A 21,173-nucleotide genomic window follows, 5' to 3' on the forward strand; every position below is an offset into this window, starting at 1 on the left:
TGTCAGAAAAGCAAGTCTTTCTCCCCATTTCCCAGCCTCTGCACTTAACCAAAACACGTCACGTTCTCTAACTCCTTCCAGTTCTGAACATTAGCTGTGTTTCCATCTCCACTGTTACTGTCTGACCCGCTGAGTCTTTCCAGCAACTTCCTACGGTATCGAAGGGGAGATGGTGGCATAGTTGCCAAGTTGGTAATGTTGCCAAGCCAGTGATCCAGATGCCAAGGCTAACACTCTGGCGGCATGTGTTCAAACCCCACCATGGTAGCTGGTGGGACTTAAATTCAATTAACAAATCTTGAATTGATTTTTTTTATCCTCTCCTGGGATGTGGGCGTCGCTGGCTAGGACAGCATTTATTGCCCATCCCTAATCTGCTCAGAGGGCATTTCCAGAGTCAACCACATTGCTGTGGGTCTGGAGTCACATGTAGGGTAGGCCAGACCGGGTAAGGGTGGCAAACCGGGAATATAAAGCTAGTCTCGGTAGTGGCGACCGTGAAACTACCTTCTCGTTGTTGTAGAAACCCACCTGGTTCACTAGTGCCCTTCAGGGAGGGAAATCTGTTCCCCTTTGCTGGTCTGGCCTACATGTGACTCCAGACCCACAGCAAGGTGGCTGACCCTTAACTGCCCCTCCGAAATGGCCCAGAAATCCCTTCGGTTCAAGGGCAATTAGGGACGGGCAACAAACGCTCGGCTTTGCCCAGCCCCATTCACATTCCGCGAGGGAAAAGTAAAACTTGGTGTCACTGTGGTCAAGACTCCAAAGCCCTGGAATTCCCTCTCTGCCTCGATCTTTCCCTATCCTACCTCTTTGACCCAGCTTTTTGGCCACCTGTCCTATATATAATCTCCTTCTGAGGCTCAGTGTCAAATTTTGTTTGATGCCGCTCCAGTGAGGCAGCTCGGGGTTTATTTTTTTCTCCGTGAAGTGAAAGGTGTGATTTATATGCAAGTTGTTGTAATTGCTATGAGGGGGCGGGGGGGGCGGGTGGGGGTGGATGTTGGGGCAGGAAGAAGCACGGGAAACTCAGGCAGAGATGGAAATCTCCACGAAAAGAGAACACCCCACTGGGAGTGGGGTGTGTGAAGAAAGCGCAAGAAACATTTTTTGCTTTCTTGCGGGTTCAGGGAGGTGGAGGTGCGTGCCCACGGTTGTACAACTGATCCCAGTTTACGTGGCATGCGAGGTACAAAAATATCCCAGCCATCAGAGCCTTTAGCCCAGCGAAGCTGGGACGCAGTGTTTGGCAATTTGACTAATGGTAGCCAAAAAACCCTCCCAACGGGTTGAATTGTTCAGCTGCCTTTCGTCTTGAGTTGTTGGCTTGCAAGCTTTTGTGTCCTGCTTAATTTTAATATCGTCTCCGCACCTTCTTCCCTTCATCCTCTCATTATCCTTTTCTCCTTGTTACACCTGTCATCGTGCAGCACGTTCATTATCACCTTAATTGAATTACTTCAATAGATTTAATCCTCAAAACAACGCAGTCGCTGTACAATCATTTGTATTGATTGGAAATGAGAGACTTATCGTTATAATACTCAAGGTTGCTGCTGGATTCACTCATGTCGACTGCTAGTTTGGTCTTTTGAACACTGTCCTTGAGAATGCCTTTAGAAGGAAATTCTCCTAATGTTTGGAGAAAGGCAGAATACAGTATATGTCAGCATCACTCCCCAAGGGTTTTATTTAGTGCTCTAATAGCTGTTACGAGCCTACATTATATCCAAAGAGTAATTCTCCTTAGGGGTGCATGGCTTGCTTTGTGTCAATATTCTGGTATTTTGAGTCACGTACAGTACATACTTCTGGGAACATTGCAGGAGTCAGGCAGTCTCATAATAGGCCGCATTCATTAATAAGGCTACAGCTTCTGTCCTCCCACTGCCCACTACTGGGATCTCTCCCCTTGCCATGGGGGCATCATACAAACACGTCTAAAGAAGCTTTTTTTTTACTTCTGCTCTAAAGATCACATGCAGAACTTGCAGACATTTCCAAACTCAGCTTTTAAAGGCAACGCTGCATACTCTCACTCTCGATCACAATTACACACATTCACACACTGACAAACTCACACTTTCACACACTTACACTTATACTCACCCTCACTCTCACAATTATATTCACACACTCACGTGAACTCACACTCACTCATATATACACACACACACGCACACACGCAGTCAGATTCTCACACACATTCTCACACTCATCTCTCTCACACACACGCAGTCACATTCACATTCTCACACACACTCCCACACTCATCTCTGTCTCACACACACAGTCACCTTCTCACACACTCACTCACTCACATGCATGCACACACACATGCACAGTCACATTCACATTCTCACACACACTCACAATAATATTCACACACTCACGTGAACACACACACACGTACACACTCACACATAATCATGCAGTCACATTCTCTCACACACAGTCACATTCTCACACTCACTCTCACACTCATCTCTCACACACACAGTCACATTCACATTCTCACACACATACGGGCATTCAAACACAGTCACATTCAGATTCTCACACTCACTCTCACACGCACACACACTCAGACACAGTCACATTCACATTCTCAGACTCACATTCACACACAGTCACATTCACACACACACTCACGCTGTCACATTCTCTCACACTCACTCTCACGCACACAGTCATGTTCACAATCTCTCACACATTCATACACGCATTCAGTCACATTCACATTCTCACACGCACTCTTACAATAACTCACAAAGATTCACAATCACACATTCATGCTGACGCACGCTCTCTCACACACATGCATATTCACTCGCGCACACACACACACACTCCACAAACACACAGACACATGCACATTCACACACACAGACACACTCATTCACACACACATTCACTCACACTCATTTACAAACACTCAAATACATAGACACACACTCACTCACTCACTCACACACACTCTCACACACACTCATGTGCACACACACACTCACTCTCACATACACAGACACACGCACACTCACTCACGCACAGACACACTCACTCACACACACATTCACTCACACTCATTTACAAACACTCACATACATAGACACACACTCACTCACTCACACACACTCTCACACACACTCATGTGCACACACACACTCACTCTCACATACACAGACACACGCACACTCACTCACGCACAGACACACTCACTCACACACACATTCACTCACACTCATTTCCAAATACTCACACACATAGATACACGTGCACTCACACTCACTCGCTCAAACACTCTCACACACGCTCACGTGCTCACACACTCACTCTCACATACACAGACACACACTCACTCACACATGCACACTCACTCATTCATTCACACTCAGACACACTCGCTCACACTGATTCACTCACACTCATTTAGGCACTTTCACATACACAGACACATTCACTCACTCTTTCACACACACTCTCACATACACAGACACACTCACTCACTCTTTCACACACACTCACATACACAGGTACTCACACACTCATTCACACACACCCTCACATACACAGACACACACACAAACATTCACTCATTCACTCACTCACACTGATTCACACACTCTCACATATGCAGACACACACACTCACTCACACACTCATACTCACATACAGACACTCACACACACACACTCGCTTACTTACTCACACTCACACACAATCGTTCGCTCATACTCTCACATACACAGACACTCGCACTCATTCCCCCACGCTCTCATACACAGCCACTCACACAGTCACTCACACACACACTCACTCGTCCACACTACACACACTCTCATGCACACACTCTCACACACACCGTCACTCACACACATAGACGCACCCACACACTCTGACTTACACTAACTCACACTCACACATGCATGCTCAACTCCAATCACCCACACTCAGGACTGCCTTTAAGGGGTCTGAATGCTCCAGGCAGGGCCAAAGGCTTTTATTATCTCTCCTACCAGAGAAACTAAATGTGTTACTGGAGAAGAAGCGGTGAGGATTAAAAGGTTGAGAGCTAATGGTGCGGTACGATACGTAACTGTATCCAGATGCAGTGGAGTGAACAGGAGAAGGAACAAGAACAAAATTTACATGGAGAAACTCAGCAGGTCTGACAGCATCTCTGGAGAGAAAGACAGAGTTTACGTTTCGAGTCCGTGTGACTCTTCTTCAGAACTATATTTTTCAGAACTATATATTTTGCTTTTATTAAAGGAGAAGGAACAAGACAGAGAAAAAAACCCAATTGCTCCATCTTACAGCTGGTCATTCTGTCAAAATTGTAATGCGATTGGGACACCTAGTCATGTAACGTAGAAACTCAGTTTATAGTCACTGACGCTCTCCATTTAATCTTAACTTTCATTCTGCGGATATTGAAGTAAAATAAAGATACCCACCGTTTTCATTTGGAGTACAGGGGTGGTATGTTAGCTGGACTGTAACTAGTGTAGTGTGGCCAGCGGTGAGGGTGCTTCAGTGAAGTTCTATGCAGCAATGAGCATGGGTCATTACTCATCCATCTGCTTCCATGAAGTATATTTATTCCCATATAACAGGCGCCTTCATTTAGAAAACTGCGATGGACTAATCAGTACAGCTGGGATTGAAAAAGAGCTGTTAGAGTTTCCAACATAACTGGCTTAGAACCAAGGCAGTTTAAAGTTACTGTTCCTCTCAGTTGATGCAACTGGTTTCCCACCCACACTGGGGGAACTGGGGCCAACACTTCTTGCCCTTGTTTCAGCTGGTCGAGACCACTGTTACTGCCCCCCCGCCACCCCAAGTTTCTATTCCTATCTACCCTGGCATAGCTGGGCAATCACTTTCTGTTCTCGTTCCCTCACTGCTGCCACTGTTTTTCCACACCCTTGACCCCCTCCTATTTCTCATCTACATGCTCCCCCCTCGGTGACATCATCCAAAGGCACAGTGTTCGTTTTCCCATGAACCCAGCCCTGTCTCACCACCACCCCTCGCGACTCCCCCACTTTGCTAAAGTATCAGACCGCCCATCCGACACCCAGTACTGGATGAGCAGAAATTTCCTACAGTTAAGCATTGGGAATGCTGAAGCCATTGTTTTCAACCCAATATTGTTTGGTAAGGGGATCAAAGGTTACGGGGAGAAGGCGGGACAATGGGGTTGAGAAACTTATCAGTCATGATTGAATGGCGGAGCAGACTCGATGGGCCGAATGGCCTAATTTCTGCCCCTATGGTCTTATGGTCTTATAAATACAAGCTCTATTCCTTAGCTACTGACTCCGTCCCTCTTGCAGATCACTGTCTGAGGCTGAACCAGACTGTGTGCAGCTTAGATACCATATCTGACCCACAGCTGAACTGCTTACTCCATATCCTTTCCTTCAATAAGGCACAAAATCTTAGTCCCTTAAGTTTCCAACTTCACATCCCCACCATCACTGAGACCTCCTAGTTCCACCTCTGTAACCTCACCCGGCTTTGCCCCATCTCACCTCACCTGCTGCTGAAACCCTCACTAATACGTCTGTTACCCCCCCCCCCCCCACCCCACCCAAAGACTGGACTGTTCCAGGACTCCCCTGACTGGTCTCCCACCTCCCGCCCTCTGTAAGCTTGAAACCCTGTCGTCCGTGACCTAACTCGCACCGATTCCCTCTCGCCCATCGCCCTTGTGCCCGCAGAGCTACCTACGCTGCTTCCCGATCCGGCAGCGACTCGATTTTTGAAATCCTCGTCTGTGTCTTCAAATCCTTCCCTGCGCTCGCCCCCCTTGCTATTTTTGTCAGCTTGCCACCCGCCCCTCAGGCAACTCTTACAGAAGGATCACAGGCTTATCTCTGAGCCTTAGTGAAAAGCTGTTCCCAAAGAAATTCTCTATTCTCTCTCACCGATTTAATCTACCAGCCAGTTTCTGATTCTCAAGAATGGAGTTTGGCGGAGTTATTGACGTTGGCTGTCAATCAGACAGGAAATGCTGCCTCTGTAATTGGCTACCTTGGTTGATAGCTATTTGCCTAACCCCCCCCACCTAGCCCGCAATCATTCTTCATCGTTTTGGCTTTCCTATTCTGTTCTATGGCGAAATTTTTGGTGACACCGTCCCTGTTTAGCTCATCGATGGATTGTATGTAAACACGCAGTTATAGATTGGAGAAGCACGGACCCGTTTCCCTTGGCAAGGAGAAGGTTGAGAGGAGATTTGATTGAGGTGTTCAAAATCAGGAGGGGTCTGGGCAGAGTAGGTAGGGAGAAACTGTTCCCATTGGTGGAAGGATCGTGAACCAGAGGGCACAGGTTTAACATAATTGGCAAAAGAAGCAATAGCGACATGAGGAGAAACTTTTTCATGCAGCGAGCGGTTATCAGCTGCCTGAGCGCGTAGGGGAGGCAGGTTCAACTGAGGCATTCAAGGGGGAATTAGATTGATACCTGAAAAGCAAATATATGCAGGGTTACCGGGAGAAGGCAGGGAGCCTCTAGGTAGCAGTGATCATGATTAAATTTCGCATTTGCTTTGAGGGTGAGAAGAGTAGATCTAAGACTAGTGTTTAAACTTAAATAAAGGCAATTACAAGAGTATGAAGATAGAGCTGGCTAAAATTTACTGGGAAATTAAGTTAAAGGTTATGACAGTAGAGATGCAGTGTCAGACACCTAAGGAGCTATTTGATAACCCTCAGCAAAGACACATTACACTGAGAAGTAAAGGCTCTTTGAGAGGCATGCATCATCCATGGTTAACTAAGAAAGATAAGGGTAGTATCAAATCAAAGAAAAAGTAGGAATTCTGTGAAGATTAGTGGTAAGTCAGATGATTGGACAGAATTTAAAAAACTGGCAAAGAATGACTAAAGAAAAAAAGGAGGGAGAAATTAGAGTATGGGAGAAAGCTAGCTAGAAATATGAAAACAAGTGTCAGAGTTTCTGCAAGCATTTAAATAGAAAAAGAGTAACTAAAGTAAGCATTGTTCCTCTCGAGAGTGTGTCTGCAGAATTAATAATGGAAAATAAGGAAATGCCGGAAATGTTGAACAGATATTTTGTGTCTGACTTCACTGCAGAAGACACAAATAACATCCCAGAAATAATTGTCAATCAAAAGGTGAAAGGCAAGGGAGGAACTTAAAGCAATTACAATCACCAGGCAAAGAGTACTGAGAAAACTATCAGAATGAAAGGCTGACAGATCTCCAGGACCTGATGGCCTGCCTCCTAGGGTCTTAAAAGAAGTGGCTGCTGAGGTAGTAGATGCATTGGTTGTAATTTTCCAAAATTCCTTAGAATTGGGAAAGATCCCATCAGATTGGAAAGTGGCGAATGTAACTCCTCTCTTCAAGGAAGGAAGGAGAGAGGAAGCAGGTAACCACTGAGCAGTTAGCCTAACATCTGTCATAGGGGAAAAAAATGCTAGAATCTATTATTAAGGAGGTTAACAGGACACTTAGAAAATCTTAATGCAACCAGGCAGAGTCAACATGGTTTTGTGAAAGGGAAATTGTGTTTGACTAATTTATTGGAGTTCTTTGAGGAAGTAACAAGCAAGGTGGATAAAGAGGAACCTGTAAATACTTGAAAAGGAAAATATTTGTAAAGCTGTGGGGAAAGGGAAGGGATCAGAGACTGCTTTGAATGGCTGTTTCAAGAAAAGCTGGCTCAGGCTCACCAGGCCATTCGGCCTTGTTCTGTGCTGCCCCATTCTATGATTCGACAGGCATCTGAATCAGCAGGTTCTTTAAGGGATTGCATTTTTAAAGATATGGAGCCCTTAGAGCCTGCCCCCTCACTTGATAAGATTTCCCTTTTCAAGTATTTATCCAATTCCCCTTTTGAAAGTTCCCGTTGAATCCGCTTCCACCGCCCTTCCAAGCAGCGCCTTCCAGATCGCAACAACTCGCTGTGTGAGATCACTGTTGTCTCAGGTGGCCTTGGACGCCATTCTCGCCAACATGGTGGTGTCTGCAACCCAACTGTGGATTGAAACTGGTTGTCATTGCACATTCCCTTTTATGCCTCAAAAGCAGGAGCAGTGAGGGCTTAAGACCCTCTTTAAGCCACACTCAACCCCCACTGAACCCCGTTTGTAAGAATGTACAGTGCTGGTATTTGTACTTCACACAGTTCCCCCTCCCACCTGCTGCCATCTCACCCCATCGCCATAGACTTCTATTCCTTCCTGCCTCATGTATTTATCTAGCTTCCCCTTCAAGGCAGCCTTGCTATTCACCACAGCCGCTCCACGTGATTGAGCTCCATGAGTCCCACATTCTCACCACTCTCTGGGAAAAGCAGCTCCTTCCAAATCCCTGACTGGATTTACTGGTGACCAACTCAGCACAGGGCGGGGGAGAGTAATCCTGGGATCTTCGTACTGCTCGCAATCAGCCACTTGCTGCCGAAGCCTCTCCAGCCATTTGAACAAAGTTGTTTTTTTAAAAGGGTAATGTCACTTGTTGCGTCAATAAAGTGAGCTGAGTTCCCCCCCCTCAACCCCCCGCCTGGTCCGATGTCCAGGAGGAGAGCAATAAGTGATGTAGACTATCCCAGGGAACTACAAGCTGCTACTTGTAGTAACACTAAGTGGCAACTCTCTCACTTCTACCCGGACGCACCACGCCTCTCACCAATGACGAGAAAGGCAAAGTCACTTTCTACTAAAGCCCAGGTTTCTAGCCAGGCACAGGTATGGTGTGTCCCTGACTGGCTGCCGTTTGGGAAGCAGATTTAAATAAGATATTTATTTGTTTACTTTCTGTGGAGCTGATGGCATAGTGGCGATGCGTCTGGCTGAGTAATGCCTAGGCTAGTCCTCTGGGGGCATGGGTTCAAATCCTGCCCCTGGTGGAATTTAAATTCAGTTGGTAAATCTGGAATGTCGTGCTCGTCTCAGCAGTGGTGACTATGAAGCTATCATTGATTGTCATAAAAACCCAACACTAATGCCCTTTAGGGAAGGAAATCTGTCATCCTCACCTGGTCTGGCCCTACATGTGACTCCAGACCCACAGCGATGTGGCTGACTCGTAACTGGTCTCTGAAATAGCCCAGCAAGCCACTCAGTTCAAGGCCTTGCCAGTGATGCCCACATCCCATGAAAGAATAAATTTTTTTAAAAAATTACTGTGCAGGCAACATTACACTTAAAAAAAAAGATTTAAGGTGATTAGCAAAAGAACCGTAAGCGACATGAGGAAAAACTATGTTTTATGCAAGGCGTTGTTGTGATTTGGAATAAGGGTTGTGGGGGCTGGAGGAGATCACCAGAGACTTGAGCACAGAATCCAGGCTAACAGTCCCAGTGCCAGTACTGAAGATGTGCTGCCTCTTTCAGGTGAGACGTTAAACCTTCTGCTCCTCAGATGGGTGGAAAGGATCCCACGGTCATTATTCCACTATCAGTGGAATCTGACAGGCTGGCATAAGCAGGTTCAGTCACGCCTTTCAAAAGGGGATTGGATAAATGCTTGAAGGACAGAAAGATTGCAGGACTAACTGGATTGTTCTTCGACAGTGCTGGCACAGACTCGATGGGCCGAATGATCTCCTCCTGTGCAGGGTGATTCTATGGTGCATTACCTAGTGACACCCTTAGGGGAGCAGATTTCAATAAGATGCTCCCCTTTGTCATCTTACTCAGAAATTGGTGAGAATGAGAACCCAGAGAGCCATTCAGCCTCTGAAGCCTGCTGAACCATTAAGCGAGATCATGTCGGTTCCATATTCTAACTCAATCTGCCTGCCTGGGCCCCATTTCCTTTCATAACCCTGTCTAACAAAAATTAATCCACCTCAGATTTAAAATGAGTAAATAACCCCCAGCATCGGCTGCTTTCTGTGGGAGAGAGTTCCACACTTGCATGAAGGAGCATTTCCTAACCTCCCTCCTGAAAGGCTTGGCTCTGCTTCTAAGGTTATGTCACCTTGTCCTGGAATCCCTCAGCAGCAGATACAGTTTCTCTCCATCGACCCCCCCAAAACAATCCTGAAATTCTCAATCAAATCCCCCCCCGCCCCCACCTTAACCTCCTATACTCAGGAAGCTGGTGATATATGGGGAGATAGTGGCTTTGTGGTAATGTAACCGGGCTAGTAACCTACAGGTCCAGGCTAATGTTCTACGGTCATAGACTGAAATCCCACCACGGTAGTTGGCGGAATTTAAATTCTATTAACTAAATCTAAACTTCTTCATCACTGACCTTCCCTCCATCTTAAGATCAGAAGTGGCAGCAAGACCTGGACAATATCCAGGCTTGAGCTGACAAGTAATATTCGTACCACACAAGTGCCAGGCAATGACCATCTCCAACAAGAGAGAATCTAAGCATCACCCCTTGACATTCAATGGCATTACCATCACTGAATCCCCCATTATCAACATCCTGGGGGTTACCATTGACCAGAAACTGAACTGGATTAGGCTTATAAATACTGTGGCTACAAGAGCAGATCAGAGGCTAGGAATCCTGCAAAGAGTAACTCACCTCCTGACCCCCTAAAGCCTGTCCACCATCTACAAGACACAAGTCAGGAGTGTGATGGAATACTCCCCACTTGCCTGGATGAGTGCAGCTCCCACAACACTCAAGAAGCTTGACACCATCCAGGACAAAGCAGCCCTCTTGACTGGCACCACATCCACAAACATTCACTCCCTCCACCACCGATGAACAGTAGCTGCAGTGTGTACCATCTACAAGATGCACTGCTGGAATTCACCAATCCTCCTTAGGCATCACCTTCCAAACACATGACCTCCACCATCTAGAAGGACAAGGGCAGCAGATAGATGGGAACACCACCACCTGGAAGTTCTCCTCCAAGTCACTCACCATCCTGACTTGGAAATATATCACCGTTCCTTCACTGTCGCTGGGTCAAAATCCTGGAACTCCCTCCCTAACAGCACTGTGGGTGTACCTACACCACATGGACTGCAGGTTCAAGAAGGCAGCTCACCACCATCTTCTCGAGGGCAATCATGATGGGCAATAAATGCTGGCCCAGCCAGTGACGCCCACATCCCGTGAATGAATTTTAAAAAAACCTGGACTATAAAGCTAGGCTCAGTAATGGTGACCATGAAACTATCATCGATTGTTGTGAAAACCCATCTGGTTTACTCATGTCCTTTAGGGATGGAAATCTACCGTCCTTACCTGGTCTGGCCTACATGTGACCCCAGCCCCACAACAATGGTGATTGACTCTTAACTGCCCTCTGAAAGGGCCTAGAAAGTCCCCCTGTTGCAGGCAGCTCAGCACCACTTTCTTAGGGGTAATTAGGGATGGGCAACGAATGCTAGCCCTGCCAGCGATGTCCACATCCTGTAAAAGAATGAGGAAAGAAAGAATGTAAGCCTACTTGATGTAATTGCTCCTCATGATCTAGCTCTTTGAAACCCTGGTTAACATTCTGGGAAATCTACACAGAATAATATGTCCTTTCTGAATATAGTGTTCAGATGTGGCCTAACCTGGAATGGGGTGGTTAAAGTGAATAGCATAGATACATTTAAGGGAATGCTAGATGAACACATGAGGGAGGAAGGGTATGCTGATAGGATGTGATGAAGAGAGAGTGGGTGAAGGCCCGTGTAGAGCATAAACACAAGCATGGACTAGTTGGGCCAAATGGCCTGTTTCTGTGCTGTAAAATTCTATGTAATACAGTCATACTGACCATTATTAGCAAATATAATTATATATAAACCAAAAAGACAGGAATGTGGGTTTGAGGTTACATTCACATCAGCCATGATCTTATTGGATGGTGGAGCAGACTCAAGGGGCCGAGTGGCCTAATCCTGCTCCTAATTCATATGTTCGTATAATGACAATTTGAAGTGGCTTTGGTATCTTTATTTTATTTTGGGTGTGAGCATCATAGGCTAAGCCAGCATTTATTGCCCATTCCTAATTGCTCTTGAGAAGGTGGCGGTGAGCTGCCTTCTTGAGCCGCTGCAGTCCATGTGGTGTAGGTGCACCCACAGTGCTGTTAGAGAGGGAGTTTAAGGATTTTGACCCAGCGACAGTGAAGGAACGGTGATATATTTCCAAATCAGGACGGTGAGTGACTTGAACTGGATCTTCCAGGTGGTGGTGTTCCCATCTATCTGCTGCCCCTTGTCCTTCTAGATGGTAGAGGCCGTGGGTTTGGAAGATGCTGTCGAAGGAGCCTTGGTGAGGTCCTGCAGTGCACCTTGTAGAAGGTACACACTGCTGCCATTATGCGTCGGTAGTGGAGGGAGTGAATGTTTGTGGATGTGGTGCCAATCAAGCGGGCTGCTTTGTCCTGGATGGTGTCTTGAGTGTTGTAGAAGCTGCACTCAACCAGCCAAGTGGAGAGCATTTCATCACATTCCTGACTTGTGCCTTGTAGATGGTGGACAGGCTTTGGAGAGTCCGGAGGTGAGTTACTCGTCGCAGGATTCCTAGCCTCGGACCTGCTCTTGTAGCCACAGTATTTATATGGCAAGTCCAGTTCAGTTTCTGGTCAATGGTAACCCCCAGGATGTTGATGGTGGGAGTTTCAGTGAGGGTAATATCATTGAACATCAAGGGGTGATGGTTGGATTCTCTCTTGTTGGAGATGGTCATTGCCTGACACCCGTGTGGTGCGAATATTACTTGCCACTTGGCAGCCCAAGCCTGGATATTGTCCAGGTCTTGCTGCATTTGGACATGGACTGCTTCAGTATCTAAGGAGTTGCAAAAGGTGCTGAACATCGTGCAATCATCAGTGAACATCCCCACTTCTGACCTTATGATGGAAGGAAGGTCGTTGATGAAGCAGCCTAAGATGGTTGGGCTGAGGACACTACCCTGAGGAACTCCTGCAGTGATGTCCTGGAACTGAGATGACAGACCTCCTTTAACCACAGCCATCTTCCTTCGTGCTAGGTGTGACTCCAACCAGCAGAGAGTTTTCCCCCTGATTCCCATTGACTCCAGTTTATCTAGGGCTCCTTGATGCCACACTCGGTCAAATGCTGTCTTGATGTGAAGGGCAGTCACTCTCACCTCACCTCAGAAGTTCAGCTCTTTTGTCCATGTTTGAACCAAGGCTGTAATGAGGTCAGGAGCTGAGTGGCCCTGGCGGAACCCAAACTGAGGACATCGGGACATCTCAAAACACCTACAGCCAATGAACTACTTCTATGAAGTGTGATGATTGATGTAATGCATGTGGTTTGGACGCTGTTTAACTCTCTATTTTTCCCTTTCTGTTTCTTAACAGAATGTTAAACCTGTATTAACTTTGTTAAGGACAGGAGGGGGTTTAATTTAAACAGTGCTATTTGCTCCTCTGACCACCTGTTCATAAACAGAAAGGTGTTTTGAATTGTTTTCCTCTTTACAAGCATTTCCCAACTCTTTGCTTTTTGTGGGATCCAATTTTCTATTAATATCCCCACAGCAAACTTGAGATAGGGCAGACTCAAAGGGTTAGTTTATTTGCGCACACTCAAAACGTGAATGGAAGGTCACAACATCACCTCCATACTCAGACAGTAAAGAGAGGGATAGAGAAAAGAAGGGTTTACAGTACCGAGACCACAGAGAAAATAAATATTGGTTCACATGGGTTCCAGAGCCCAGAATCAAAGTCCAGTGAGGTATTTTTTCATGAAGGTTGGTGGGTTGAAAACTGATGCTGGATAATTCACTTTTCCAGTCGTGTTGACTTGACACGATAAGCTAGGCTTGCAGAGTTTAATCAATCGTGTAGGTGATGGTACAGAACTTCCAGAAGAAGCAGTGTGGATGGGGCCAGGTATCCAATTTGGGCTGAGCTCCTTGTCTATGAGACTGCTAGTTAGATGGTAAACAGCAGTTTGAGCTATGCAAGGCAATATTACATGTTCCACAAGCCAGAGGCCCATGTCAAATGAGTCCCACCTTTCTGCTATCATTGACAAATTATGTATATCAATCATCTGGATTCTAAAGACTATTAAATGTCTCAGCCATTAGGAATTGAAAGGAAGGTTGCGGCGTCCTTTGCCTTAGCAGGCAATCCGTCTCCTGTTGACCAGCCTGGGTTATTAAATGCAGATGGCCTTTGTATAGCTCTCTTTGAATTTGGGCTGTGCGGTCCACACATTCATGGTTCCTCAGAGATAATGGAGTGAGAGTTTTCCTGAAACTGCCAGGTAGCTTCTTTTGTTCAGGCGGGGGGGGGGGGGGGTCACAGACAGACATAGGTTCAGCCATTTTAAAGGTCTTTTTCATTTTAAAAATTTTAGAAATAGCAATGAGCATATCCATAGTTATTTTATTAAAAGATATAGTGGAAGGTCTTAGTCCCTCACGGCTTCGAATAATTTGCTTCTGAGTTGGAACTTTATTGTTTGCGTGAATAGTTTCTCCGTCTGCTGTCAGCCTAACTAATTAAAATGTTCACAAACGAGATAAACTCAGCTAAACTGTCATTAAATAGATATTAGCCCTGATTTCATTTTAGCATTTCATTCATAGTGAAGTAAGTTTGGCGGATCAGCACTGATTGTATCCAAGTTCAGGTAGAATCATACAGTACCGAAGGAGGTCATCATGCTGGTGCTGCCTCTTTGAAAGAGCGATCCCATTGGTCCTGCTTCCCACCCCCAATCTTTCAATCGTCTGTTACCATGGCAATTGATTTTTCATTGACAGCACCTGCCAAACCCTCGCGCTCTGTCACCCAGAAGGACAAGGGCAGCAGACAGACGGGGACACCACCACCTGGAAGTTCCCTCTCCTAGCCACACACCATCCTGACTTGGAACTATATCATCGTTCCTTCACTGTCGCTGGGTCAAAATCCTGGAACTCCCCTCCCCATCAGTGCTGTGGGTGTACCTACACCACAGGGACTGCAGCGATTCAAGACGATGGCTCACCACCACCTTCTCAGGGGGCAGTTAGGGATGGGCAACAACGACACCCAAATCCCATGAATATCTTCGCTTAGGTAGAAACTCAGTAACAGAGGGAGAGAACATTCCAGTGCCAGTACCGAGAGACTGCTGCACTGTTGGAGGTGCCATCTTTTTGATGAGACATTGAATCGAGGCCCTGCCTGCTTTCTCAGGTATACATAATATGGTCACTTTTTAGAAGAAGAGGAAGGAGTTGAGCCCAGTGACCTATCCAATACTTATCCCTCAACTAGAACTAAATCTTACCTGGTCATTTGTTTCATTGTTATCTATGGGAGCTTGCTGTGCACAAATTGGCTGCTGCATTTCTTACATTACAATGTCAACAAGCTTCATCTATATTGCAACTTTAACATAGTAGATAGTCCCTTGCACCTCACCACAGTATAATGGACGATGTTGACACTGAGCCACATAAAGGGGACATCAGGACAGGTGAAGAAGAGCTTGGTCAAAGAGGTGCATCTTAAGGAGCATCTTAAAGGAGGAAAGACTGGTGGAGAGGTGGAGTGATTTAGGGAGGGAATTCCAGAGCTCAGGGGCCCAGACAGCTGAAGGTGCGGCCGGCAATGGTGGAGCCACTCATGAGGTCAGAAATAGGGGAGCACAGCAATGTCTATGGGTTGTGGGGCTGGAGGAGATCACCAGATACTTGAGAACAAAACCCAGGCTAACACTCCCAGTGCCAGCACTGGAAGGTATGGCGTGTTTTTCAGATGAGGCGTTAAATCTTCTGTCCCCTCAGGTGGACAGGAGGGACCCCCACGGTCACTAATTCAAAAAAGAGCAGAGTGTCCAGGTCAGTATCTGTCCTTCAACCAACACCACTGAAAGGGAACAGATTAGTTGGCCACTATCACATTGCTGCTTGTGGGATCTTGCTGTGCATCGTTTGCTTACAGAGTTTCCAACATTGCAACAGTGACCGCACTTCAGAAAAAGTACTTCATTGGCTGTCATGCACTTTGGGAGCCCTGAGGTCGTGAAAAGCGCTAGATAAATGCAAGTCCTCTCTGTTCCTTTTATTCCCAGCCTGAGCCAGTGCTCATTAGAAGCAAGGGGAGAGAAGCAAACCTGTCAGGAGTAAAGTAATTCTCATGTGATAATGAGTTGAACGTTTCCTTCCTTCTGGCTGAAACTCTTGCTGTTTTGTAAATTGGGTCCAGTGGGGTCCCGGAGTTCATAACTCTTGGCACGTGCATATCCAACAGTCCCCGGCAACCCAGCCTCTTTCAGGTTCCTCCCACTCGAAGCGCTATCAGGAGCCTGGTAACTTTACAGAGAGGCTGCTTGCTCAGAGACACCGGTGCCTCAGGCACCTGTCCACAGTAAGGTCTGACCAAGCCCATCATAAAACCAGTTTACCGTAAAACTAACTCTCCACTGGAACAGTTCCTTGTAACTTTGGAGAAGCATTTCTTTTCTTACATTTACATTCACTTACGGAATGTGGGCGTCACTGGGCCCAGCATTTATTGCCCATCCCTAATTACCCCTTGAGAAGGTGGTGGTGAGCTGTTGCCTTCTTGAGCCGCTGCAGTCCATGTGGTGTAGGTGCACCTACAGTGCTGTTAGGGAGGGAGTTCCAGGATTTTGACCCAGCGACAGTGAAGGAACGGCCAATAGATTTCTAAGTCAGAATGGTGTGTGGCTTGGAGCAGAATTTGGAAATGGTAGAGGTCATGGGTTTAGGAGGTGCTGTGGAAGAGGCCTTGGCAAGTTGCTTCAGTGCACAAGAGAGACAAAGACGTGGAGATAAATCTAGGGCTTGCTACGATTCTCAAAAGGTTTGTCACTATGGCTGGGCTTATAGAGGTTAAAGTGATTTGCTAACTATTGTGTTGAATTTAACAATTTATGGCTATATTTTGAGATATTTTACGTATTTAAATAATGAATTTGTTGCATGATTTAAACGCATGCAGGGGCACTTACCCAAATACCTGGCCAGATAAACTCTGGGGTCAGAAAGTTTAAACGCTTTAAAAAAAAAGGTTAACTGTTGTATTGATATGCAGTTGTCACGATCAAAAAAAAGCCTGCGTTTATATAGCACCTTTCATGACCACCTGATATCTCAAAGCATTCGTCCACCCAAGAAGTACTTTTGAGGTGTAGTCACTGTTGGAATGTAATGTAGGAAACACGACAGCCAATTTGCACACGGCAAGCTCCTACGAACAGTAACGTGATAATGATCAGATAATCTGTTTTTTAGTAATGTTGATTCAGGGATAAATATTGATTAAGACACTGGAGGAACTTCCCGACTTTTCTTCGAAAAAGTGGCCACGGGACCTTTGATGACCACCTGAGAGGGCAGGCTGGGCCTCGGTTTAACGTCTTGGCCAAAAGATGGCACCTACAACAGTGCAGCACTCCCTCAGTACTACATGGAGCGCCATTACATAGGGCTTTGGTGAGGCCGCACCTGGAGTACTGTGTACAGTTTGGTCTCCTAACCTAAGGAAGGGTACACTTAATTTGGTGCAATGAAGGTTCACTACATTGATTCCCAGGATGAGAGAGCTGCTCTACGAGGAGAGATTGAAAGGGTCGATGTTCTCTGGAGGCACACCTCGAAAATCTCAGTCCAAACGTGGATGAATGTAATTAATAAAACTCTAGTTAATGAATCCAACAAGATTGAGGCTAGATACAGCTGTGGACCCATTCCCCAGCAAAAGCCAAGCAGATTGGGGAGTGGAGAAATGTCTTTGAAAAAGATGTAAAATGCTGCAGCCACATAATCTAGCACAAAGAGATACCGGTAACAATTGGTGCTCCTTCATGAGCAGGTGCTAAACAACCAATCATTGTTATTGCCAAAATAAGTGTGTGTTCGGCGAAAGTGTAGTTCAGCAGGTCTCACCTCAACATATAATTTTCTTCTTCTCTTTACAGAACCATACAATGACACAACACAGCAGTTAATGATATGATACGGTGCCAGACAGCTTGCTTTGGGAAGGCTACAGAACTCGAAGTATATGACCTCCTCACTCTTTGCACGAGAATGTTTTCAAAGATGGACATTTTGGAGAGATTAAAAAAAAAAGCATTGTATTATAATATAAAAAACACAAAACTTGCATTGGTCAAAATATTGATTTCTTTTCATGTTGTTTGACCTTTTAAGCCAACATACAGAGTTTCTGTGTATACTATATATTTATAGTATATAAAAAGTGTTACACGTGTTATGTTACTGATCCCTTCTACCAGTCCAAAGCTGGTTTTCCCTCCCTTTCCCCACCCCACCTCACCCCACCCTTCAACAAACATGGACTGTATTTGTGGGAATTGCCATAATACTGATAGCATTACCATTCATGTGATAGATGTAATGTATAGCAATCATCAGCCGTTCGTTCTAGAAAGCATTGGAAAGCTTCTTGCCTTTAAACTTTCTTTAACAAAATTTCTGTACAATCAACTTTCCAGTCAATTAAACCCTGCTTATCCATAACTGTTATTAGTGTTTATTCTGCTGTCTGAACCTGGATTTTGCTGGAATTACTGTGTTTATATTAAGAAATAAACCCATGTATCAATGAGTGCTTTTTGTTTTTCTATGGTTATCTTCTACACGGTAAAAGGCGACTTTGGGATCCAATGAGGCACATTTCTCCCCCTTGACCTTTGACCCTGCTACATCCTTCCCCTCCGATCCCACCCCACCCCCACCATCAGGTGTCGTGGACTGCATGACCCTTAACCAATCCCGTATGGGTGGCGGTTTATACAAATGTAAGAGATTAACGTACAGGCTGCAGTTTAAAGCTTTTTTTTTTAACCAAGCGCTGTAGGTATGAAGGAGCGGTGTGTACGCCATGAGTAGCAAGTTTCCATTGTTTGAGGTGAAGCGATGAGTGCCCACTGTCTATTGGAGTGAATAAAATACGAGCAGATTGATGATATTGTGCATTAGGTACTTGGATTTCCAAAATTGACATGGTACAGTAAATCTTGTAGTGTCTGGGTTTGTCCTTTAAATAAACAAGATTTCAAACATCGTAGCTTGCATCCTTGTCTTATTTAGCAATAAAGGACCAGCTTCTGTTTCGAGAGCACCTTTAAGGCGTTTCACAGGAGCGATTATCGAACCAAATTTGACACTGAGTCACTTAAGTGGATAAGGCAACCCAGAAGCTTGGTCAGAGAGAGGCAGGTTTTTAAGGAGCGTTTTGAAGGAGGAGAGCGAGGCAGAGAGATTTCTCTCTGAGGGTATCCCAGAGCTTAGGGGCCAGGTAACTGCCGATGGAGGAGCGATCAAAATGGGGTGCACACGAGGCCAGAATTGGAGAAGAGAAAGAAGAGCGAAAGCTCTGACCATCGTTTTCCAATCCTCTCTGGGCGCAAAGGGTCAGTGGTGGTGTACTGATGATGTCACTGGGCTCGTAGTCCGGAGGCCTGGTTAATGCTCTGGGGACATGAGTTCAAATCCCATCATGGCAGCTGCTGAAATTCAAATTCAATCAATAAAATTGAAAGCCAGTCTCAGTAATGGTGACTATTGATCTATCAACAATTGTTGTAAAAACCCGTCTGGTTCACTAATAACTGTTAAGGAAGGAAATCTGCTGTCCTTACCTGGTATGGCCTACTTGTGACTCCAGACTCACAGCAACGTGGCTGACTCTTAGCTGCCCTCTGAAATTGCCGAGCAAGCCACTCAGTTTGAGGGCAATTAGGGATGGGCAACAAATCCTGGCCTTGCCAGTGATGCCCATCATCCCATGAAAGAATAAAGACCGGGATTGGAGGGTGGAAAACATGAGAAAGGGTTAGGACAGGTAATTACAGGCCAGCCAGTCAGCCTCACCTCGGTGATGGGCAAATTGTTGACAAAAGTCCTGAGAGACAGGATAACTCATCACGTGGAGAGACACGGATTAATCAAGGACAGTCAGCATGGATTGATTGAACTTTCTGAGGAAGTAACAAGGAGGGTCAATGAGGGTAGCACGTCTGACATCGGCAACCTGGATTTGACAAGGCCCCACATGGTAGACTGGTCAGAAAAGTAAGAGTCCTTGGGATCCGAGGAGTAGTGGCAAATTGGAAGCAGAGAATGATTCTGCGACTGGAAGACTTTTTCCACTAGGATTCTGCAGGGATCAGTACTGGCTCACTTGCTGTCAATGATCTAGACTTACATTAGGGGCAAGATTCCAGAATCACAGAAGGAGGCCATTTGGCCCATCGCATCTGCACCGGCTCTCCAAATGAGCACTTTGACCCAGTGCCATTGCCCTGTCTTTTCCCTGTACCCCTGCACATTGTTTTTATTCAAATAATCATCTAATGCCCTTTTGAATGCCTCGATTGAACCTGCCTCCACCACACTTCCAGGCAGTTGCATTCCAGACCCGAACCACTCGTGTGTGAAAAACTTTTTTCTCACCTCACATTTGCTTCTTTTGCAGATCAATTTAAACCTGTGCTCTCTCGTTCTTGATCATTTTACGAGTGGGAACAGCTTCTCCCTATCTACTCTGTCCAGCCCCTCATGATTTTGAACATTTCTATCAAATCTCCTCTTAGCCTCCTTCTCTCCAAGGAGAACAGTCCCAGCCTCTCCAATCTATCCTCATAGATAAAGTTTCTCATCCCTGGAACCATTGTTGTAAACCTCTTCTGCACTCTCTCCAATATGTTCACATCCTTCCTGTAGTGTGGCGCCCAGAACTGTACACAATACTCCAGCTGAGGTCTAACCAGTGTCTTATATACATTCAGCAAAGCTCCCTTGCTTTTGTACTCTATGCCCCTATTAATAAAGCCCAGGATACTATATGCTTTCTTAACAGATCTCTCCACCTGTCCTGCCACCTTCAATGATCAATGCACATATACACACAGGTCTTTCTGCTCCTGCACCCCCTCCAAAATTTCACCCCTTTTTTAATATTGTCTGTCCATGTTCTTCCTACCAAAATGCGTCACCTCACACTCCTCTGCATTGAACTTCATCTGCCACCTATCTGCCCACTCCACCAACTTGTCTATGTCCTCTTGAAGTTCCACACCATCCTCCTCGCAGTTCACACGCTCCCAAGCTTCGTATCACTCACAAACTTTGAAACTGTCCCCTGCACACCAAGATCTAGATCATTAATATATATCAGGAAAAGCAAGGGTCCCAATACCGACCCCTGAGGAACTCCACTACAAACCTTCCTCCAGCCAAAGAATATCCATT

The 21,173-nt window shown here is 45.8% G+C and overlaps 1 protein-coding gene across 7 annotated transcripts in view; it reads left to right on the forward strand.

The window, feature by feature from the left end:
- Nucleotides 1-18,525, forward strand: part of LOC121279188 (zinc finger protein 521) — a 547,824-nt gene extending 529,299 nt beyond the window's left edge. For all 7 annotated transcript variants that reach the window (XM_041190196.1, XM_041190191.1, XM_041190194.1 and 4 more), the window contains one exon: nucleotides 17,873-18,525. In XM_041190196.1, coding sequence (XP_041046130.1) covers nucleotides 17,873-17,902 — 30 coding nt within the window. In that variant the 3' untranslated portion in view covers nucleotides 17,903-18,525. The remainder of the gene's footprint in view (nucleotides 1-17,872) is intronic.
- Nucleotides 18,526-21,173: the final 2,648 nt, after the last annotated feature.

The sequence above is a fragment of the Carcharodon carcharias genome, chromosome 6 (assembly GCF_017639515.1).
Source record: "Carcharodon carcharias isolate sCarCar2 chromosome 6, sCarCar2.pri, whole genome shotgun sequence".
Taxonomy (NCBI): Eukaryota; Metazoa; Chordata; class Chondrichthyes; order Lamniformes; family Lamnidae; genus Carcharodon; species Carcharodon carcharias.